Source organism: Platalea leucorodia (assembly GCF_965183815.1).
Source record: "Platalea leucorodia genome assembly, chromosome: 1".
NCBI classification, from domain to species: domain Eukaryota; kingdom Metazoa; phylum Chordata; class Aves; order Pelecaniformes; family Threskiornithidae; genus Platalea; species Platalea leucorodia.
Window position 1 is genome coordinate 81,460,920 of NC_138823.1, and position 22,926 is coordinate 81,483,845.

Consider the following 22,926-nt stretch of genomic DNA (forward strand, 5'->3'; position numbering starts at 1 on the left):
TAAGGAATTCTGGCAGCTATCAAATGCTTGCTTTCCTATGTAACACAATGAAGTTGTTCTCCAAGTGGTGAAACAGGTGTGACATTTTTCCAGTCTCACCTTCCTTATTTATACAGCAAGCAAACTAGAAATTATCAGCTAGGAGATAAATCTTGGAACATCATCTCGAGGGATATTAACTAATATGAATAAGCAATTGGGCTTAGCTTTCCATAGATACAGACACACACACAAAAAAAACCTTTGCATTTAGCTACTTGAAGGTAAGCCCTGATACAAGCACAGCTACCACTGAAAAGGAACAACGTTTAAGTCAATCAATCTTTATTCAAGGTAAAATTAAGCACACAGTAGTGAGACAGGAACACTAAATATTTGTCATGATTTGTCAAGCCATCAAAAGTAACACTTCAATCTATTTATCAAACTTAATATCACTCTAAGATCTAGCATTTATAAGCCTATTGTAACGGTTTATTGAGAATAATTTTCTAAAAATACCATAATGGACTCTATGCCTTAGAAAATATATTTTTAGAAGTGATCCATTGTATAGCTAACTAGATATTGATGTTTACATTTAAAAACCAGAAAAGAACTCTTAGAAACCTTTTTTTTTAACATTACTTGACATCACACAGAAGTGCTACCCCACGCAGTACCCAGTGCTCTGGAGGCTGAAGGGTTTTAAGATCCACAGCAGCAATGTAATTCATATCTGTCCGAATGGTCTTTTTGTAGACTGGACATGAATACAGACGTGGATCTTTTGAAGCTGAGAAGACAGAAAAGACATAAAAAACGATGAACCTAGGTTGAAAAAACAGGGCCCTAAAGGACTGGACATAGGGCAAATGTAAAATTGAATCGAAGTTTAATAGCACACAGCTCTCCATCACCACCAAAGAAAACTCTTACTTGATTTTCACAATGTTCACTACTATGTTATTGCCAGCTGAAGGCCACATATGGCTTGAAATTCCTGTAGGTTTAAGATTTAACATCAGCACCTAGGACCTGGATGTAGCAAGAAACGTAAATGGACACTCTAGCATGATTAGCATTATTATTAGTTCAATCTGCCTACTGAGCATCACTTCTTATCAATATATTATTTATGTGTCAAAATAAAAAAAAAAAGCCCTGTTTTGAACAACCTATTTTGAAATACATTTAGTATTTCAGAGTACAAATTGTCAGCTTCTTCACTGCAGAATTAGAACAGTAGTCTAGTCGCGCTTAATACTTCCGTGTTCATTATTTAGCATCTTGGCTGCCTTCACAGTGATCGTGCGTCTTATAAAAGATCACCTACACAAAATCCTGGCAAAATAGCATGTAAGCAGGCTTTGCTTTTGGAAGTGGAATGCTTTTCAACAGAAATTTCCAGTTTTACATTCAACAGTGGATAGTCCTATCCTATTTTACATCCCTGTTCAACAGCATTCCCTATTTTATATGCAAAAAAAAAAAAACACACCTTAACCAAAATTATACATTTTCACAAAACAGCACTGTCCTTCAGCCCCCTAAATTTCCTTTCCATTTTTACAGCCCTTTTCTGCCTCAAAGAGAAAATATCTTCCACCACCTCACTCCACCTCTTGCATGCTTCTGTTAGCTCAAACACAGCCTTGTCCAGTAAAAAAAAAATAAATGCATTTTTACAAATATATATATTACATAACATGTTATCTATAAATACCTTATATGAGAGATACATGGGGTTTTTTATATATATGTTGTATATACATACTTATGTAAGTTTTATATATGTATAAATTACATTGGTTTTGGGGATGTGGGAAAGAAGTTATTTGGGTTTAGGTTAGAGAGGTTACAGAATTTATGTATATAAATGTCGATCTTCTCAATCTAGGACAAATATTGTCAACAGAAGACTGAATGCAAGCATGTTTGTCAGAGGAGGCAGAGAACAGCTCATCTGTAATGGATTTAAAAAGTTATTAATGCCATTAAGACCAGAAGGTAGAGACCTATCTAAATATTAGCAAAAAAAAGTGCCTATTATCAATTATCAAGGAAGGCTGAAAGCTCATTTTATATGGAAGACTGGGAAGTCTCCCCATTGAAAAAGTTTCAGTATGTCTGCAATGAATAGTGACAGCCCCATGAAATCCCTAAAGCCCAAAAGACTTCCATGCAGTCAAATAAAAATTTACATTGAATTCTATCAAAATAACATCCTTTACAATACAGGTACTTACTGTTATTCTCTGCATATATCCTTATAACCGGCATCATCTCGAAGAGGACCTTGGGCTTAGATTCGGTCAGTCTCATGTTTCTTCTGTCCCAACCAGCTCCTTCCAAATACAGCCCATACACATAGACACCTTCCGAAGGAGGGCTTGTGATATCATCCTTCATCCATTTAGTGACCTCATTGCACAGCACTACACTGTCAAGAGCCCATCCTTTGTTAGCCCTTGTTATTTCCTGCCCAAAATAGAAAAAAGTATGGAGGTTACACTTTTACATGTACACAGAACCATTTTTTCCAAGCATTTATTAGAAACATATTTGTATAGACACAAAATATCCTCTTCAATAGAAAAAATTAACTTTTTATGATATCTACGTTTACAGCAGTTTGACTTCTCTCTAAGCTAGTGATGGCACGGTACTACAAGAAAGCTTTCATTACTTTATTCACTATATTTGATTTCCAATTTTTCTTTTATATACAATATCTTAAGACCATACCAAGTAACACAACCACTGAATGCCAATGGTAACTGGCTCTTGCAATTATGAATATTTCACAGCTTTCATGAGATGAGAAAACATTAACTGCATATGCTAAGTAAAATAGTTCCGATGACAAAAGCAAAATGCATAATTTGCTGCATATTTTCTGGGGTTACCTTCCTTTTCCTGTACCTATACTTTTAATGAACTGTATTGTTAATGAGTAAGAGCTCACTCACCTCTAAAGCTATATAAAGAGACTGCAAAACTCCCAGACGACACTTAGAGATAGACATGCTTAAGATTCAACATATGCTTCAAATTTAGTCAGTTAGTTAGTGCACTGGACAACACTCCTTTATCTTGCCCAATTCCTTATTATCCCATGCTAGTAAGTTATGCCAGACATAAGTTTTATCCTGGTCTTGTAAATGTTTTCCAAGATCTTTGTTTGAATAAATTGGAATTAATGTTTGTCCCATACTGCAGTTAATTAGCTGTTTTAAAACAGCAGAAGGCTTATAGATCAGTGATCATTCTGGCTCTTCACCTCTCTAATTTCCATCTGTTTCTCCATATAGCAAAGTCCAGAAAGTCACTTTGGTTTTTACTTGGGACATTAAGTTGTTATGTATCCACATTCTCTTTTTAGGGAACCAGAAAAGTTCTGTAGATTCCAACCGGAATCCTGCTACTAAACCCTTTCCACAAGCTTGGGTTCAAAAGAAAATTCCAGTTTAGGACTGTTTACTGAAAAGAAATATCTTGTTATAGAATTCCAAGGCTATATGCCTGCACTGTCCTGCATAACATCCTTGTCTCTAAATTGGAGAGACATGGATTTGATGGATGGACCACTTGGTGGATAAGGAATTGGCTGGATGGTCACACTCAAAGAGTTGCAGTCAACGGCTCGATGTCCAAGTGGAGATCAGTGACAAGTGCCGTTCCTCAGGGGTCGGTATTGGGACTGGTGCTGTTTAACATCTTTGTCGGTGACACAGGCAGTGGGATTGAGCGCACCCTCAGCAAGTTTGCCGACAACACCAAGCTGTGTGGTGCGGTCAACATGCTGGAGGGAAGGGATGCCATCCAAAGGGACCTTGACAGGCTGGAGAGGTGGGCCCCTGCAAACCTCATCAAGTTCAACAAGGCCAAGGGCAATGTCCTGCACATGGGTCAGGGCAATCCCAAGCACAAATACAGGCTGGGCAGAGAATGGATTGAAAGCAGCCCTGAGGAGAAGGACTTGAGGGTGTTGGCTGATGAGAAGCTCAACATGACCCAGCAATGTGTGCTTGCAGCCCAGAAAGCCATCCATATCCTGGGCTGCATCAAAAGAAGTGTGACCAGCAGGTCAAGGGAGGTGATTCTGCCCCTCATACTCCGCTCTTGTAAGACCCCACCTGGAGTACTGCATTCAGCTCTGGGGCCCCCAACATAAGAAGGACATGGACCTGTTGGAGGAACTCCAGAGGAGGGCCACAAAGATGATCAGAGGGCTGGAGCACCTCTCCTCTGAGGACAGGCTGAGAGAGTTGGGGTTGCTCAGCCTGGAGAAGAGAAGGCTCTGGGGAGACCTTATAGCAGCCTTCCAGTACCTGAAGGAGGCCTACAATAAAGCTGGAAAGGGACTTTTTACAAGGGAGCATGTGATAGGACAAGGTGTAATGGCTACAAACTGAAAGAGGGTAGATTTAGATTAGATGCAAGACATTCTTTACTATGAGGGTGGTGAGGCACCGGAACAGGTTGCCCAGAGAAGTTGTGGATGCCCCGTCCCTGGAAATGTTCAAGGCCAGGCTGGATGGGGCTTTGAGCAACCTGGTCTAGTGAAAGGTGTCTCTGCCCATGGCAGGGGGGTTGGAACTAGATGATCTTTAAGGTCCCTTCCAACCCAAACCATTCTATGATTCTATGAATTTTAGTAGAAGTAGGTCACCAATTAGAACTTCAGTTTGACAGCCAAATGTTACACTGCCCAGACCTTGGAGCAAGAGCGGAGATTTTCTTTCTCTGCAAATCTTCATTCTCTCCTCCACAAGTTAGCTTTTGTCTGAGGTCCCACTGGATTCCCACCTGAGTATTCTTTCCCAATTTTACAGGTTCCAGACAATTATTGTCTCCAATGTGTCCCTTTATCCTGACCAACATAAGTATTTCTTGCCTCCTTTTAAAGTAAAAAGTAGCTCACTTGCCAAATGCAACTAGCATGCTGAGCAACCAACACAATCACCAAGCCGACAGAGATACATACATTAAAAAAATACATCAAACTTCATACCTAGTATGCATTAATAAAGGAAACTCTCCCACTTCATGAAGAGAGACTGAATCAGCTACTGAATCGGAGAAGTGTAATTTAAGGCTAACTCTGAATAGCTCTTCTGGCAAGTCTCCAGCCAGGTAAGTACTGAACACAGACCAAAAGGGAGGAAAAAAAGCAAAATAAATTCATGGGCTTAACACCTCTTCTCAAGGATATCTCAAAGCTAACATGAGACATTACTTCTCCCATCTACCTTAATAATGTTGTAAGGTAGCCCCTACGTACATGGGGCTCGGATCAAAGTAGGAAATATATTTTAACACACTGGTGGTTGATGTACTGGCAGAGTATGGGCAGAGGAAGCACACTTCACTCAGAAAATGTTAGACAGTTATGCAGTCACATTATCTTCCCTGCTGACATGATGGAGCCATGTGTAGAACTCAGCCTTCATCACACAATATATATATATTTTTTTTAAAAAGCACATCAAAGAATAAGCAGAGTGAGACTTTAAACACAATTTACCTGCCTCATTGCAGTTAAAAATCCCTGAGGATTAAAAAACCCTGTCATCCAGAAGCAGTTTGGTCGGCTTTCAAAAATCCAATTGTAAAATTGGTGGTTTCTTTCCAGAAGCTCAGTAAACCAGAAACCAAGTGTACTGGAAGCCCAGGATGCCTAAAAATAGTAAACAGCGCGTACATTTTTTAATTTTATTCAACAGTTTTAAAACATCATATTCATGTCAAGAAAAGGTAATTCCTCACAAGGTAGTAAACAACATCATATTAGCAAAGCATATTTAAAGCTCATTTTTCACATCTTAACTTTTAACCTGATAGATAAATGTTGCGTCCCACTGAAACCTGAAGCAAATCCTTGCTCTGTTCAAATTTGTGCCTACCATTCCATTTAGACATGCTTAACGCTCCCTGTGGTAATTGTCCATTTTATGACTTTTTTGCAAAAATAGATAGCTGCGTGACCTAGGAAGAAATATTGTCTGCATGTCTTTCTAAAGCCAAGGTCAATGCATCGAGATAACAGGATTTCTGCCAAAACTATTCTGCGTTTTCTGAAAAAAGCTAAGGAAAATTGAGCTTGGACTATGTAAAGATTTACAACGATTTTTCTCTTGGAATAGTTGTATCATACCTGTGCTGTGAAGCATCTGCTTTGGCCTAGGTTTCGTACCAAGAAAACACTTTGTCAATAAAAAAACAAGAAAAACAAAAACAATACACCCAAGAAAACAAAACCACCAAAAAAAACTGCCCAGTTTTCTTTCCATTAGTTGCCATAAACAGCGCTAGTTGTCCCTGAAAACAATTTCTATGGGGAGAGACTGAGAGAGCTGTGACTTTTTAGCCTGGAGAAGAGAAGGCTCAAAGGAGATATTATCAATGCTTATACTTCATGCATGGAAAATGCAAGAAAATAGAACCAGATCCTTGTCAGTGATAGGAGAAGAGGCAATGGGCACAAGACGAAATGTGGGAAATTCCATGTAAATGTAAGGGAGTTTTGTTTGCCTGGTGGGTGGTTGTTTTTTACTGTGAGGGTGATCAAACACTGGAACAGGTTGCCCAGATAGGTTGTGGACTCTTGATACTGGAGAGTCCTGAGAAACCTGCCCTAATTGACCCTGCTTTCAGAAGTGGGGTTAAACTAGACTATCTCCAGTGGTCCCTTCCAACCTTTACTATTCTATGATTCTGCAACTACAAGTCTTAATCTCAAAGAATAGCAACAGTGTAGTCCACTAGTGTGGGTGCTATTTTTTAAAATCCACCATCACATTTTAAATTATTCTCTTCTCTCTAGCTTTTTTTCCTGCCAATACGCAACAGGCTGTTAAAATAGGAAATACCTGCATCTCCCACATTCATTTCTATTTTTATAAATTAAAGAGGGCTTGTTTTGACTGTGTTTATTTTAGCACAAAATCTACTCCACCAGTTGCAGAGTTCTGGTTAACACTTGTGTTTGAAAAAAGTATTTACTGTATGTCTAGCAGTTTAATCTAGTTCTACAGAAATATTCTTTTTTTCTCAGAAAACAAGTGATGTTCACCTACTTTTTTCCAGCTAGCAGGAATCCTTCCATCATACATGCAGTCTAAAGCATCCCTCAGATTTTCACTCATAACAATTGTACCATCAATGGCAAGTTTTAGATCAGTCAGAGTGCTTCTCACTAAGGAAATAACTCTCTGCATTTGTTCAATCTCCTGTCGCAAAAATATGTTCATAGGCTGAAAAGGTCCCATATTCTTTAGTTTCTCTTTTACCTGTAGGCAGAAAACCAAAGATTCTTCAACAGAAATAAAAACAAAAGGTGGCTTTATGTCAAGGTTAGGCCCCAATACAATTTTTAAGACATAATACTTTTATTTAGGAAGTTAAATGGTCAGTTTGGCATCTTCCTTGAATACTCTGCAAGACAGAAATACAGGTTTTGTTCCAAGAGAAATCTACGATGCTGAGATGGGCTATGTTTTTAGCCTAATTCAGTGTTTAGTCTGTATATCATTCTATGAGCTAACATCATTTAAACAGCATGTAGGCCATACCCCATTTCAAGGATTTCAGCTTTAATTCCAACAGTTCCCAAGGCTCACTTTGCACAACCCAATCAAGAGCAATTGCCCCAGCCACTTTGCCTCAGCATAGTAGCACTATTTATCAGCAATGCCTGGGAACTATCACAATGCCAGACAGTCTTGTATTCTAATAAAACTTGATAATATATTTTTAATCACAAGAGGGAAATTAACAAATTAACAATAACTGTATGGACATAACTAGAAATTTTGTAGTCAATATGGGCCTATTGGGAGATAGGTGAAAAAATTATATATACCATGTATTGAACCCTATACAGGGTAACAGCCCTGTTCTTAGTAATATGCATAACTTTCCTAAGTTTATCAGTATTTTGCTACACAAAAAGGAATTTAAATAGTTTTCACCATGTGAAAAAGTTTAGTGCTCCACATTCATTTTTATTAATTCAACCTAAATCCCAATTTGTCACTTCTCATCAGAGCTGATCTACCCAAAAAGAGCTCTTGTAAACTTAACAGGGCTAACTGTACCTATACAATGACACCATATAATAGATGTCTTTATTAAGTCACATATCTATTTCTGGGGATGTCGAGTAGAATTTGAAGAGAGTTGGACTAGCAACTACTAGGCGATTTAGCCCATCACTAAAGTAGTACCCTTCTGAGAAACTAAACAAATTGCAGTCCTTTGCAGATCTCAGACATCTGGTTCAGCCTTTTGGAAAGTCATAAAGCTCAGGCTTCTAGAAAGACAGTAGGTTAGAAACTTCAGCAAATGCAAACTTTTGGAATACTGCTAGATAATCAGTATTCCAAATTCAGATACATTACATCTGTTCAGATAAAATACATTATCATAATTATGTCATTTGAGGGGAAGATTACATAATACAAAATGGGCTACAGAAAACATAAAACAACAGATCTAAGACACGGGTACCTGAAGAGAGTCTACACTGATAAGCATACCCCACATAAGGGAAACTTATTACTGTGTAAAAACAGAAAAGAGGGCGTTGTACAAGTCTCCTTGCTCCTTCTCATAGCTCAGCATCCTGACAGGAGAATTTTGGCATTCATAAGCCACCTAGCCTTCTATCAGGTCCTCATGCTAACTTCCATTAAAGAGCAAGTAAAATGGCAGAAGACTAAGGATAAGAGATTTCACTCTCCTCAAGAAGGAGATGGCAGGCAAATTATTTAATTAATAAAACATCTTACTGCCTAAATGAGCAGGTGGCTACGTTGGGAGTCTGTTAAAGCACAAACATAGGTGTGAACTTTTTTCTGATGACTCACTGGGGTGATTCACATCCATTTCATAATAGAAGTGTTGTAAATGCTTTATTACTGACATAACCAATCTTACTTGCTTTTAAGCTTTCTCCAAGATAATGAAACACGGAAGTTCAGCATCCCTGATAGAGGAAATATAGGAACCTTAACTATTTTACAAGCATTTTCCTCTCATTTATTTGAAGTTCATAACCGGCCTCACCTGGGAAAAACTATAATGTCAGCATCCTAAAATTCTGGGGCTCTGAAGGACAACTAAGAACTATGGAAAGACACAGAAACAACACAAATTGTCCAAACACTCAATTAAACTGTAGTCTCCGGGATGGGGACATAGAATACAGTCACCTGGAGTGTCCACGTATCTAGTCATGAGTAAACGTTTTCTAACTGCAAGAAAACCCTCCAGCCTTGAGAGACATTCCATCTTCCACATAAACAGAAGGAAAGCTGCTATTTCAGAAAAGAAATGGCTGTAGGGCAGCAGGTGTCCATTACAAATATAATTACATGGGCTATTATGTGTTAATATGGATCCTGAGATACTAACACTAGGCTTCAATCAATGAAAGCTATCACTTGACAAGCTTTTCAGCATTCACTTCACTGAAGAACAAAGCAACTTAAAAATATCTTCAGGATGTAAGCTGAATCCCAAAGTAATACATATGTTAAAGCTGTAATACTTTCAGAAACATGAATACACTTGCAATACCACCTCAGTTCTCTACAATGTCAACAAGCTTAGCTTAAAAACTGATGATCCTACCTCCCCCATAGTGCAGATGACAACTTAAGCATTAAGTGGTTTAATATTTTGAAAAAGCTCTTACAAAAGCACTTCAGTGCGCATTTAGTGACTTCATTATAAATGTTAAGAGTCTGGTCGGACTACTTTAAAATACGTTTTGAAGTATTGCCCGCATGAATGAATTCAGACATGCTTTTAGAAAAATTAATATCATTACTTTTTTTTTTTTTTTTTTAATCCACACAAAGCAAGATGAAGCAAATGTTTTTGTCAGAATTTCATTAACTCACTTCAAATGGTACATAATCAGCAGGAAGCTTTTCCAGCATATCATCAGCCAGTCTGGCTACAACTGCCTCTCGGGTTTCACCTCCTCCACCAGAGCTATCTTTAGGCTGAATACTGAGGATGATGTCCAATATATCTTTTGAAAGTTTACTTTGGTAAGTGATATCCGCATTGGGGTGCAAACCAAACACCTCCGGTGTGTCATAAGCAGGAAGACTCTACACAGTAAAATATAAAAAGAGCACAACTGGAGATGGGTTTATAAGCTAATTATTAAAACAACAACAACAACAAACCAACACAAAACAACAAAACCAAATAACAAATACAAAAACAAGCTCCCTTAGATTGTAAAGTAAGAGGCTAGATCAAACGGTCATATGGCAAATAACTTGCTGTGATCTGTTTGTCATGTCACAGCCCAAATCACACCAAGGTTAACAACAAATTAAGTTTTAGCCTCTATACACTATTTTAAGAGTCAGCTTGTACTTTCATATATCTACACGTTTTATTTCTGTGAAGTTGTACCCCATGTCTGGACTCCATTCTATGCCCTTTTTAATAACTGTATGCCTTCAGGTATGACCCTCAAGCAAATCACATGAAAAAGGAAAGGTTACTGGCACGACAGTGATGATAACATTGATGACAACAATTAGTTGTCACTTATAGATATGCAGACTGTTAGAAAACAATAAAGACTCTGTGAATAAAAGACAAAATACAGGTACTCAGAAGAAAAGATAAAATACAGGGACTGAAGAATTTGTGAGAAACAAGCGAATTGGGTTTTTTTGTGTTGAAAAGTTTTATTTACCAACCTGTATGTACTGAAGGTATTGCTCCACCATAGTACATTTGGGTATGCTGTATCCTTTGTAGAAGCTGAAATCCTGACTGAATGTATTTTCACTGAACCAAACCTTTACAAAGGTGTTCATGAGTCTTTTGTCATAGTCATCTGTCACACGGCCACCATACTGGATCTCACCTATCATGTAACAAACAGTACTCCAGGAGACCCCCTAAAACCAAGCAGAAAGCACTGACTTTAGCTAATCCTCTTCTCACCTATTTACATCTCCCTTAGTAAGAACAGCTGATATACCAAGTCCTGCATCTCTGTCCCTTTTGGAAGAAAGTTATTTTCTTACTACTCTTCTTTCCTGTAATCCTGTATTCACAGAACACCTTCAAGGATTTCTCAAAATAGAATTCATTGACAACTAATTCAAGAAGCTATTCCGGCATTTGGGCAAGAGGGATACAGCTACATTCCAATCGTGCTTTCAACTTCACTTAAAATGCCAATCTCAAAGTGATCTGCCACAGACCTCTATATGATAACTGGTCATATGAAAGTGAGGAATGCAAGAGGAATTCTTACATAGCCATTTAAAGCAACTTTCCATTTCTTTACGCTGCCAGGATAGGTTGGAGGAGCCAAATCTTATTATTTTTACTGAAAATTGATTTAAACAAAAGAATATTTAAAATACAGTGGTCCGTTTTTAACTAACTGGTTTAATTAGCATTGAAAGAAGGTCTATACCTCTACAGTTTATATTTCTGAAGTTTTCGGGGGAGATGGCTGAGAGACATTTTTTTTTAACATACAGGTTAATATAGAAATTTAACATGCACAGGATTAAAAGTCTAATTTAAGCCTGCTGCTCTACAGACATGTACACTTGAAACATTGAACATTTGTGGAAAGAAACAAAAGAGTAATTGAAAATCATGTTTTGTTTCAGTTATTGGAAACCACGTATACACATTCCACTACTAGAAAGATCCATCACCCTGATCCACCTTCCCCACAAAAACATTAATTACCCTCTTGGCATCCATGCCATCCAAGTGGTTTTGAATGAACTGCACAGTAGCATTGAAATCAGCTTGATTAAACTCATAGGGTACATTCCAACCCAGAGATCCAAACTTGCGTCTTTCTTGAACAGTGGAGTGTAGAAAAGCTACAGCGTACAACATTGGTTTCCATTGTACCATGTCACTGACATCTAGTAAATCCTGGCTGACACCTGTTGATTGTAAGTGGGCTTTATGAGAAACACAATAACAGTATTTTTCAAAACCACTTCAAATCAGTACTAAAACATTACTCCTAGAGATATTCAGTTGGCTCTCCACCTCTCCCAAGAGTAAATTATTGTCCCACAAAGTGTTCTGTGCTGAAGATAGTTTATAGCATGTTATTAAGTCGCTCAAATCAAAAGAGTAAACTTCAGAAGAAAACCCCCACAATTTACTAATAGCTGAATTCACATTAAGTTGCTTTCTGTACAGACTCTTTGACTACAGACCTTTATTTTATGCAATGTAAAGAGCACTTAATAGCCAACAAAGATGAACATGCTGCTTTTCTGCCAAAAGACACAAGAAAATTAAAAATTTAAACACTTTGAACCGACATATTAGAAGCCAACATTTGAGAAAGAAAAAGCATTTCCTGTTTTTTCTATCCAATTAGTTCTGGCAACAGAACTTCAGCCAATCTTCTGTTCCTTTTACTTTTCACAACTTCTAGCTCAAACCAAGGATCAAGATGTGTCCCAGCATTGTTGTAATTAGTTCCTCATACTAACTTACACCTACTATCAGTGGCTAGAATGTGACCACACGATAACACCAGAGTCCAAAAATTAGCAAAATTTAACTTTAAATCATTACCACTCTAGCACTCACCACTATATGTTCTCTTTAGTCCAGCTCTGAGCCCTTGTGGTGGTTCGTTGGTAAACTTAATAGACATTTGAAGAAGGGTGATGGGGAACTGTTTGTGAATTTCAGTTGTCATCCACAGTCGAAAGCTTTCATGGACAATCTCTGTCTCTATTACAGTGTCCATCAACTCATCCAAAAAGTCAAGTCCAAGGTGGCAGTTTTGCAGAAGTGCCCAACCTCCCTAGTTTAAAACAACAGAATATAAAGTTATCAACACTGTTTACAAACTTAAATCACTAAAATCACTCTTTGTTTATGCTGTAGGTTAGGAACAAACCCAACGCATCTAAGCTATAGCAAAACATAGCATGTTTAAGTGCTTATGAGAGCTGTTAAAGGAAGAAATCTTCCACAGTCAATTTTGCACCACTGGCTCACCAATTCAAAACCAAGGCCTAAATCATTTGTTTTCAGGTACATTTCATGTACAAACAGAGACCAGTATCCATAGTAATGGTACACGTGCAATTAACAAAGTATTTTTTCTCCAAGAGAAAGCTCATGTGAGCTAAGCTGTGGGCTGTTCCTTCCGGAGGCATTGTTAGCTTGTTTGGTTTTATCATCTAAACAAGTGGTCCTTACTTGTCCAATCTGGTCTCAGGTAATCCCTACTTTTTCCATTTCAGTACATTTAAAACATATCTGGACGTGACTGTGGTGATGATAAACACTGATAAATCTTGACTTTCTAGGTGAACCCATGATTTCATTGAACCTAAATAAGGGAGCTCAGAAGTAGGTCCATAGAGCAAGCTGCTAAACCTTGTTCCTCCCAAAGGTCACAGGCTTGGAAAAAAAACAAATATACATACTTAATTAATCTATTGCTATCAATCAATAGATATCAAACTTTCTCGTATGAATCACCATACTTCATATAGACATCTCACATACCTCTTCATTAAGAGGGTATGTGAGACAGTGAGGGAAAGTAACTGCATTTCTCTTAACTAAACGAAAAGGAGCTCTTCTTCCCTGTCTTTTGAATGAGTTTCTTCTCATCTGATCTGCTAATTAGCTCTTAATGTGAAGTTGTCAAATGAGAATCTGAGGCAAAAGTCAGAGGAAAACTGGTTATACAGACATGAAAGAAGCTCATAACACAGGAGCCCAAGAAGTTTAATCTGTTCACATCAGCAGGCATAGGAGTACTACCTGATGGGCAAAGCATGCTAAATTGGAACATCTCAGCTTCTCTTTTTCATACAGGAAATTTTATTCTTTAATTCTTCCATGTTTCACTTGTAAAATGCCTGTGCTATCAGACTGTCCATCCCAATTCAAAATCCAGACTACAGCAATACAAAATATTTTGCTATACAGCCTTGTTTTTCTCAAGGCTATGTAACTATCAGTAGTATATTTGGAATGAATCTTCTTCATTTAACAAAATATATTTGTATTACTAAAAATACAAAACTGAAAAATTGTTGTGAAATGCTTGCTGAAGAATATTTAATAATCATGCATTCCAAACAATCAATTCAGCTGTGTTCATCAGTCAACAACCTACAACAAAAACTTCATTTTATATGAAAAACACTGATGACTGCACAGCATCAAAAAGTTTGTTATGGCCAATTAAATGACTGTGAAAAGACAGTTCTATTGCTTAGGACACTTATTTATACAAATAAATATAGGTTCTTGCATCAGCACTACCTACCTACCAAACAACTTCATTTCAGGATTTTCATTTCTAAGTGTTTAATACACATACAAAAACATTCAGATTTTTGTCTCTTACATGAGCCATTGTCTGCTGTAGAAGCTTACGAGCATGGATTTCTTGCCCCTGGCCCATGGAAACATAACGTGTCTCTATCTTCAGTCTTTTTCCCAAAGCAATAATTGAGTCAGTAGGATCAGAGCCCATGGAAAGAAAGCATATGAGAGGAGTACGTGGATCTGACTCTTCCCATGTCTTCTCCAAGTCCAAGATGACTCCCTCTGCGTATTTCTCCCCCATAGTGTCAATGATGTATTTTCTTGCCTATATTAAAAAGGGTAAATTTAACCTGTGATGTAATCATTTAATACTGTTTTCTTCCCAGTGTAAATACAACCAATAAGTAAACTGAATAGCAAAGGCTGCTATAAATTTATATCAGAAATACAAATATGCAACAAATTTATTTTTACATGTTAACATATCATACCGTCTTTGAAGGTGTTATTTCTTACAGTCTTATAATACTAATTAAAACTTAAAAAATAATTATTCTGTTAGATATATCTGCATGTATTGTTATATATAATACCTATAATTACAGTATCATAAAAATAACAACCTTACTAAACCTTTAGAAAGGTTTTAATGATGTAAAGATGGTATCTGCATTAGATATCATAACTCCTAACCTTAAAATCTAGCTTTCCTTTCCCAATACTAGAGAAAAAAGGAGGAAAGGATAAAAGATATGCTTCAAAGGTGTTAAGTCTTTCCCATCTTCACGCTTAAACAAACAATAAATTAATGGTAGTAATGATGAAAATAACTGTCACTAAGTAGAAGATCCAGAAGAACAGGTGAAGACCATCTCTGTTATTTCTTATTTATTTATTTCAAAATTTGGTAGATTATTGTTCCTTTTTACTAAGAAACAGAAAAGACTCTCAAACAGTCTGAGATGATCTTTCTTGTATTCTTTCCAACTACATTGATTTTGTCTTAGACCAATCTTCCCCTTAATACCTCTGGGTTACTTCTCAGAGACAAAAGTTATTTGGCATTTACCATTTGATAAACTATCAGTTTTCATAAAACCATCGTAATATGAAAGTGTATCTTGCTCCCTGTTAACAGAAGTTAGAAACTAATTTTGCGTGATCAGTTTCAGACACATAGCACACATCTGAGAGATTCATTTTACAATACCATTTAACTTTCTATTGACTGCAGTTACACCCATAACTACTGAGACTTTCTCTGAACCCAGTCACAATGTCTAAAGGTTTGCACCCACAAAATTAATACCACACTTTTAGTGATGCATTCTGACTTCAGTAAATTGCCAATCATTGCTTTGAAATTGTCAGCAATTGCATAATTTTTATTCTTTTGCACTGGAGAAGTACATAAAGATCAAAAACAGGATCCTAGAAGTTGATTTTTCTTAAAAATAGGTCTAACCATTTAATAAACTTTAATTTTATATTTCTCTGCTTTCTAAATAGATGGCAATAAATTAAAAATTTTGAACAGACCTTAATATATATTTTTCTAAGGTGAGTCTAATTCTTCCATGCAAGAAATGGTTCCTCAACTAAATTGTTCTCATGTTTTGTTTTCTCTCAGCCAACTGAGTTTATAAAGGCCTAGCATAAGGACATTTGTACAATTCCAGTGAGTAATATCAGCAAGGACAGTCAAAAATACCTTCTGAACTGATGAAGCAGAACTGGATAAATACATATGTTTCCAGATTAACTCCTATCTTCATAGTAAAATCATTAGCTAATATTCATTCAATATATTGGAATAATTTTGCTAAAACTGCCCTTGTAACAAATGCATAAATTGTCTGAAAAGAATTTCAGAAAATGCAATGTAAAGGTCCATTCCAAAAAGGAGTTTAGCATGAAATAAAGAAGTACTGAACTGCAACCCTGTAACTATTATTCTAATGACACCTAAATAGACTATGTTGGCTATATAAATGTACCTGAGCTATGGTCCTGTCAGGACACCAAGATCTGATAAGAAGAAGATGTCTGAAGCAGTCCAGGGATTGACCATAGCCACTAGGAACCAGTTCTTCTTCAGGATTCTCACTATCAAACCAGATTTTCCACTGTTTCTCTGCTCTGGAAATCTGCAGTTATACCATCAAAGGAGTAAACCTCACTAAACAGATAAGTCACATTTCAGCTGCCACTAGGTCACAAACTTTTTATGAGGGTCAGAGACACGTAATCCACACACAGGCATTTGTTTAGCAATGTTAGTACACAGATTTAGTAAGGCTATATAAAAAAAAGAGAGGATAAGCTTTCAGATTTTAAGTACAAAATTGTAAAATGCAACAATGCCCTTAAGTATTCATATTTTGAAAAAATGAGCTACTACTCAGTATTTTCCATTAATGACATAATGGCATAGCAAGGTCAGAACACAGATAACTAGGCTCAGACATATCTTTGAGAGCACCAGGTACATCTCTGCTTCCCACATGACTGTACAGAAGATACTCTTTGCATATACCAAATGTTATTTACTTACTCCATTAGCTACCATACACTTAGTGTCCATTAAGACTATTGATACAAGTGTTGAATTTACTGAACACTTTTTCCCTAACTCTTACTCCATGTACCCAGAGAAATATTGGAACAAGCATCATAAAACATAGTGTAAGAAAGCACAACAGGGATGCAAGAAAGTCTAACAACTGGAAGAAGATTCAAGTTGCATTATGTGAATTGGATAATAGCAAGTTGTATCGCAATCTGAAAGTATTAAAGTTATATAGGATGTGAAATGTTCTATTTTCTTCTTATTTTCCTGTGGTTTTTTAAGTCTTTTTATCAATACAGGTTGCTAAGCAGTTGGGGCCACAACTGTGGCTATCTGCTGTCAGTTTCCTTCTGTTCTATAAAATAAGCCAGTTTCCCATCACATGCCGTGATTACTAGCAGTCGATCACTGTCAAACAAGAGATTCCTTTTAAAAAAACTCTTACTTACTTGATCAAGAATATCTGAAAATTGTTTAAGCTTACTGAGCTCCACCAAGTTCAGCCAAGTCATATCCAGAATCCATTTAGCAGGCTTAGGAGGACAAGCCTTAAGGTCTAGGGAAGCACCACCTGCAAGAAATTAGGAATTAATTATAATTAGAACTGTTGGAGACATCCAAAAGGGAAAAGAAAAAAAAAAAAAAAAAAAAAAAAAGAGACCTATTTGAAAAATGTAAACTATATACTGAAAGACTATTTCACATGATTAAGTCTTCCCAGTCTGGAGAAAGACTACTTAATAACTAAGGACGGTCATAAAGAAATTTCTGAGTTAGATAACATTCAAAATTTATTTTCAAATCTTATTTTTCCATCCTTCTTTAAGGGATAATTTTTTAAAATTGGTAACACTTTTTTAAATCCTTTTTTTTCTTCAATTTTTTGTTGTTGTAGATCACGTAATAACTTTGCCAATATGTACATTTGCCTTCCTTGGAATTAAACCAAAGCTAAAACAAAGCAAATACAAAATAAAAGCAACACACAAGCTACAAGAATCCAGATTTTTAATCACGAGGTTACAGGGGTTTTCTACCTTATAAAGTCATGCCATCTTTGGTGAAACAGAGTCTGTAGTTTGGTTAGTTGTTTTTGTTTTTGTTTTTTTTTTTTTATGATGTACCTTAAACTTAATCTCTGTTAACTGCTTTCTCCTTTGAGGATTTACTACTACTTTGCGCAATGTGCCTGGAAATAAATGCATGTTGGGAAAAGATATTCTGAAGATTCAATATGGAAAGATTAACAGTTATAATCCATAAATAAATGTTGCCTGGAATATTAAGGATCTTGAATAGGTAATACAAAATTACTCCAAGCTTTCAAGTGAAGATACACAGTGGTTGCATGCAGTTAAGACTAAAGCCATAAACTTGTAATATTCAGCTAACAGTCTGATATACTTTTAAACTGTTAGCATCACTGTCTCTTCCTATTTACTTGCTCATCCTCCTGCAGTTACCAAATAAACTAAAAGATGTTTAGTATAAAAATAATTTTTCTAAGTCAAACACGTATCTGGTGGTATTTGAGCAGTAGACATAAATGTCAACTGAAAGGATACTTAACAATTTCCTTTTTAACTTCTCAAGATTGTCAAAACTGTATTTATCAATATTCAGTATGCTGCTATAAATTAGAACTACCATACAATGTTGTCTGTCACCAGAACAGAATGATAAGCTTGTATTCTTTCAACAGACTGGCTTCTCATGTGCAAAAAGAAGCAGCAGGTTGGCTAGGAGGTATAGTTACAGCTCACAAATTTTCTACAATAATATATGTGCTCTACTTAAAATTGTTCCATAGTTCCAACCTTTAATAAGTGTCAGAAATTCTTCATGCTTCACTCTGTTTCTTTGTATATCAATCTTCAATGTAAGTAATAATGTGAAAAGAAATTTGTGCTCCTCATAGAGTCCTCGGGCCGCATATTTGAACACTTCATATGTCATATGTTCAATAATATTAGTAATCCTCTTGCCAGTTATAGGGCTCTTGGTAGACCTGTTGGAAGAAGGGTCTGCAGTTGAATGTCAATTTCCATAGGTTTTATTAAAGGGAATACTATGTAAAGACAAAAAGCCATAGCTCAGAACTTTCAAAACATGAAAAAATAATAAATCACAAACACAGAATATCAGCAAGCTAGCAACAACAGTCAGACTGAAGGAGCAACAAAAAAAATTCCTTTGTAATCAGGCCTTTCTGCACAGCTGAAAATCAACACAGTATAAAAGTTTTTCATTACCTAATGCCTAATTTTTAAGGACTGCAGGTACATTTGAAAGGTTCTTTGCCTTGGTAAATAACAGACAAAAGCTTATGGGTATTTAAACTAACAATTCTTGTCAAGATTGTAATAAGCAACACTCTTCTTTCCTCCATTAGTTTACAACAAATCTTTACTGTACTACAACCACCTCCAGGACTAGGTAAATACAAATTAATCTTATTGTTAGCTAAATTACCTGGCCAGGGAGCGGTCAAAAAGCCCCAAAAACTGCCGAAGCGAAGTCTGATACATCACATTGACTATGCTCATCTCAGTAATAAGGAAGTATAAGATGCTACCTCGAGTTGCAACTGAAGGACAGGAAACAAGATTGTGTTCAAAGTAGAAATGCAGAGCAGAAAACTAACTCTCTACAACAAGTACAGTGAGTTTAACACTAATGCTAACTGAAGATCCTTGAGTTGCTGCATTCTTTACCGGCCAGAAAAATAATTAAAATTTTAATTTAATCCTCATTTATACATCAGAAAAAAAAAAAAAAAAATATCTTTTCTGTAATTAATGCATACTATGTAAAGCCCACTTTGCAAATATGAGCACATTTGGAGAGCATCTGGATAGTATACTGCAATATTCAGATCATCAGTAGAACATATAAGAAAAAAGACGGTTTGAAGTACTGTTTAAGTATCCAAATAAATTTCTCTTCACAGACTTTACAGGAGTCATATAAAAGCCAAATGAACTATATTTATTTAACTTACCCAGCACTGATTTAACTTATTTTCAGCATTTAGTTTTAAATACAAAGGGTTTACAAAACCTGCAATGATTTCTGGTACACTAACTGTACCATTTTACACATTTCCTAAAATGCAGGTATAACACTTAATTGTAGAGAGCTTTTTGGTTTTCACTTTTTTCACGTTTTCACCTGTCAGTTAAAAGCCAAAAGACTGATTAAAAGCGCTGACTACAATAACTTACGGATCTATAACAGGATAAACAAAGCATTCATCCCAACAGATACAAAAAGCATTTACGATTATACCGGCCCCCTAAAAGAATGTCAACATGTTGAACTCAAACATACAGTTACCTAAATACCCTAATGACTAGTCTCACTGACAGTCCATAAAAAGCATCAACACGTTAACAGCTAAGAAAGACCAAGCCCTCCCACATTTCTTACCCAGTAAACTAGATGGACAGGTACACTTGTATATAGACCAATGGGAAGTCTAGGAAGAGAATAGATCATTCCATTTTATAAATTCCACATGAAGCATAACATTGACTGTTTTTTCCACCATAGCTCAATATGACATTTCCTAGATCCATTTTACTTACAGGAAAACACAGATCCTTCCCACCCATTACGGTCTTCCTGATCTCATCCTACCGTTTCTCTCACTCTAAGTATTGCAGTTTTAAGTATTGCAGTTTTAACCATACACTCCAGTCACTTGTCTTTCATCACTACCTTCACTCACCAGGTCTGTACTCTTCACGGGCCAAGTTGATCTGTACTTCAGTTTCAGCAGAAGTTTGCAGTTTCTGTGTTACCTCTTCAGCAGTCTTCTTAGTGTTACTCAATACAATTATTAGACTCTCATCATCTGCCAGAGAACCCTTAGTGCTTGTAAGTCGGAATAAAAGGTTATCTTCTAGGTCTTTAATCCTCCTTTTGTTCATAGTCACATCTTCAATAAGATCTGTTCTTTCTTTCTCTAATTCCTGTTGGAATACATGGTAATATTTGGAAAACAGATGAGTAATCAAAAATAAAGACAAAATAAAACTAGGTATTTAGTTCTAAAAGTACCGATCCTACTAAAACAGTGTAGGTCAAGAGTAACTGCACTAATTTGGGGAAAGAATTCCAGTCATGTTTCTGACAGCAGGTCTACTGACAGGTTTCTGAACCTGCTACATAAGTATGCATTAACAAATCATTTCAACAAATACTATGGAGCATGCTCATAACATGCCCTAATAGAATTAGAAGTTCAGAAGAGTAATTGTTTTTCTTCTCTTTCTGATTCAGACAAAGACAAGTGCAAATACCTTTCCAGACATAGGATTTTATTTCCCTCCATCTAATGCCATCCTCATTTATGCCCTGTTTTCCAATCATGATATTGAAAACATAGTTTCAGTAATAATGAGCATCCTTAGTCAACAAATCAAGCATCAAATACTTCAAGAAGTGCATCTAAAAATACTCCTCCATCAAACAGGGATAACTTCAGTCTCTCACTAAAATGCTTCATTGATTAAGAAAAGAAAGCATGTAGAACTCAAATCGAGTTGCTTCACTAAAAGTATTTAGTTGATTACTTTTAGTAATACAAGCTGGGTGGTTTATATACCTACTTTGTTTTCCAGTGGTCATATATAAAAGATGAATACCTGTTGATTAATAGCTTTACATTAAAAAAAAAAAAAAGTTTAAAATATCTGGAAAAATATGTTCTTCAGAGATAAAAGACCTTTCAGTTCATTCTTATACGACTCTTAAAATTAAACTTTAAAAATTTATTAGAAATTAACCCCTCAGAGATAAAAATACTCCATTGAAACAATACAAAATGTTTCAATACAATGAAGTAAAAAGAGAAAAAGGGAGAGGAAGGGTTAAGGGTCTTTCATAAGATAAGGATAATATGAATCTTATGAATCAACAGTAAGTGAGCCAGTTGGCAGAAATATTAGCTAAGTCTACAGAAGTACTGCTTCACTGTTTGCAAATGTCTAGTGGATAGTTTTAACAATGTCTCTCCAAAGTTGGAAGCTGTGTGTTCACTCCACCTTTGCCAAGTCCACTTCAGAACCACAGACAGGCTGCTACTAGTCCAAAGAAAAAGGGACAACACAAACAAACACATGATCTTTCATATAGCACTAGAGGCATTATGAACCTGAGATCTCAGCAAGGCTTAAGGAAAGGTTTTACTCCCCCATTTGAGTAGCCTTCATTTATACAGATTTGCAACACTGTTACAACTTTTGAAATTGTTTTCTTGTTTTCCCACGTTCTAAACTTTTGGCCTTCTCACTCCTACATTCTGCTAACATTCCTAAGTATTATTTGAAGCATTTAGTTCTTGTAAAGAAAGTCCTTTTATCTTAAAAAGGAAATAAAAAAAAAAAAATCATCTTCATCTCATTATCAGATTGAGGTTCTGTTCTTCTCACTGTACAAAAGGTATATTGAAACTTCATCATCATCATCAGGTAGAAAAGATTTATTGGGACTGTTGTCATAGAATAATGTAAATGTCACATAACTTAGAAGATGTGCATATAGATTCAAAAGATTCTGACAAAAACTGATGAAAAAAGACAAGAAAACTACAGTTAACTTGATTTTAATCAACTGATGCCTAATGGAACTAAAGAAAAGCAGGTAGCAATTAGGAAGCAAGAGAAGCATTATGCAAGTTTGATGAAGCAGAAACAATTTTTAAAAGTATAGCATTAAAAGAATGTTAGCATCCAATTAAATATAATAATTATCATGCTGAGAAATCATTCTGAGCCAAATTAAATATCATGTTTTGCTGAGTTCAGTTTAAAAGGTTAAACATATTTTAGAGTGCAATGAATTTAAAAAAGAGAAAGCTAAGTTTTCCTCACAAGAAGAGCCTGAGAAACAAGTTGGAAACAGAATGACCAGCCTCAAGCAAGTGAAGTCACCTTAGATGAAAACCTTAGTGAAAAATCCATCTGTTAAACTTTTAAATACTTTTTGCAGATCAGGAAGAGTACACAGTTGAAAGTTTTCTGCATTTCTTAAAAAATTTCCAGCCATAA

The 22,926-nt window shown here is 36.1% G+C and overlaps 1 protein-coding gene across 1 annotated transcript in view; it reads right to left on the reverse strand.

Annotated features, from left to right (window-relative positions):
• Positions 1-623: 623 nt before the first annotated feature.
• DNAH5 (dynein axonemal heavy chain 5) overlaps positions 624-22,926 on the reverse strand; it is a gene marked incomplete at both ends in the record, with an annotated part of 134,926 nt that continues 112,623 nt past the window's right edge. The window contains 14 exons of the mRNA XM_082326340.1: positions 624-775; positions 2,229-2,460; positions 5,510-5,662; positions 7,062-7,274; positions 9,891-10,106; positions 10,713-10,916; positions 11,728-11,933; positions 12,598-12,817; positions 14,384-14,629; positions 16,302-16,451; positions 17,323-17,444; positions 18,691-18,881; positions 19,346-19,460; positions 20,604-20,847. Of these exons, the coding sequence (XP_082182466.1) occupies positions 624-775; positions 2,229-2,460; positions 5,510-5,662; positions 7,062-7,274; positions 9,891-10,106; positions 10,713-10,916; positions 11,728-11,933; positions 12,598-12,817; positions 14,384-14,629; positions 16,302-16,451; positions 17,323-17,444; positions 18,691-18,881; positions 19,346-19,460; positions 20,604-20,847 (2,664 nt within the window). The remainder of the gene's footprint in view (positions 776-2,228; positions 2,461-5,509; positions 5,663-7,061; positions 7,275-9,890; positions 10,107-10,712; positions 10,917-11,727; positions 11,934-12,597; positions 12,818-14,383; positions 14,630-16,301; positions 16,452-17,322; positions 17,445-18,690; positions 18,882-19,345; positions 19,461-20,603; positions 20,848-22,926) is intronic.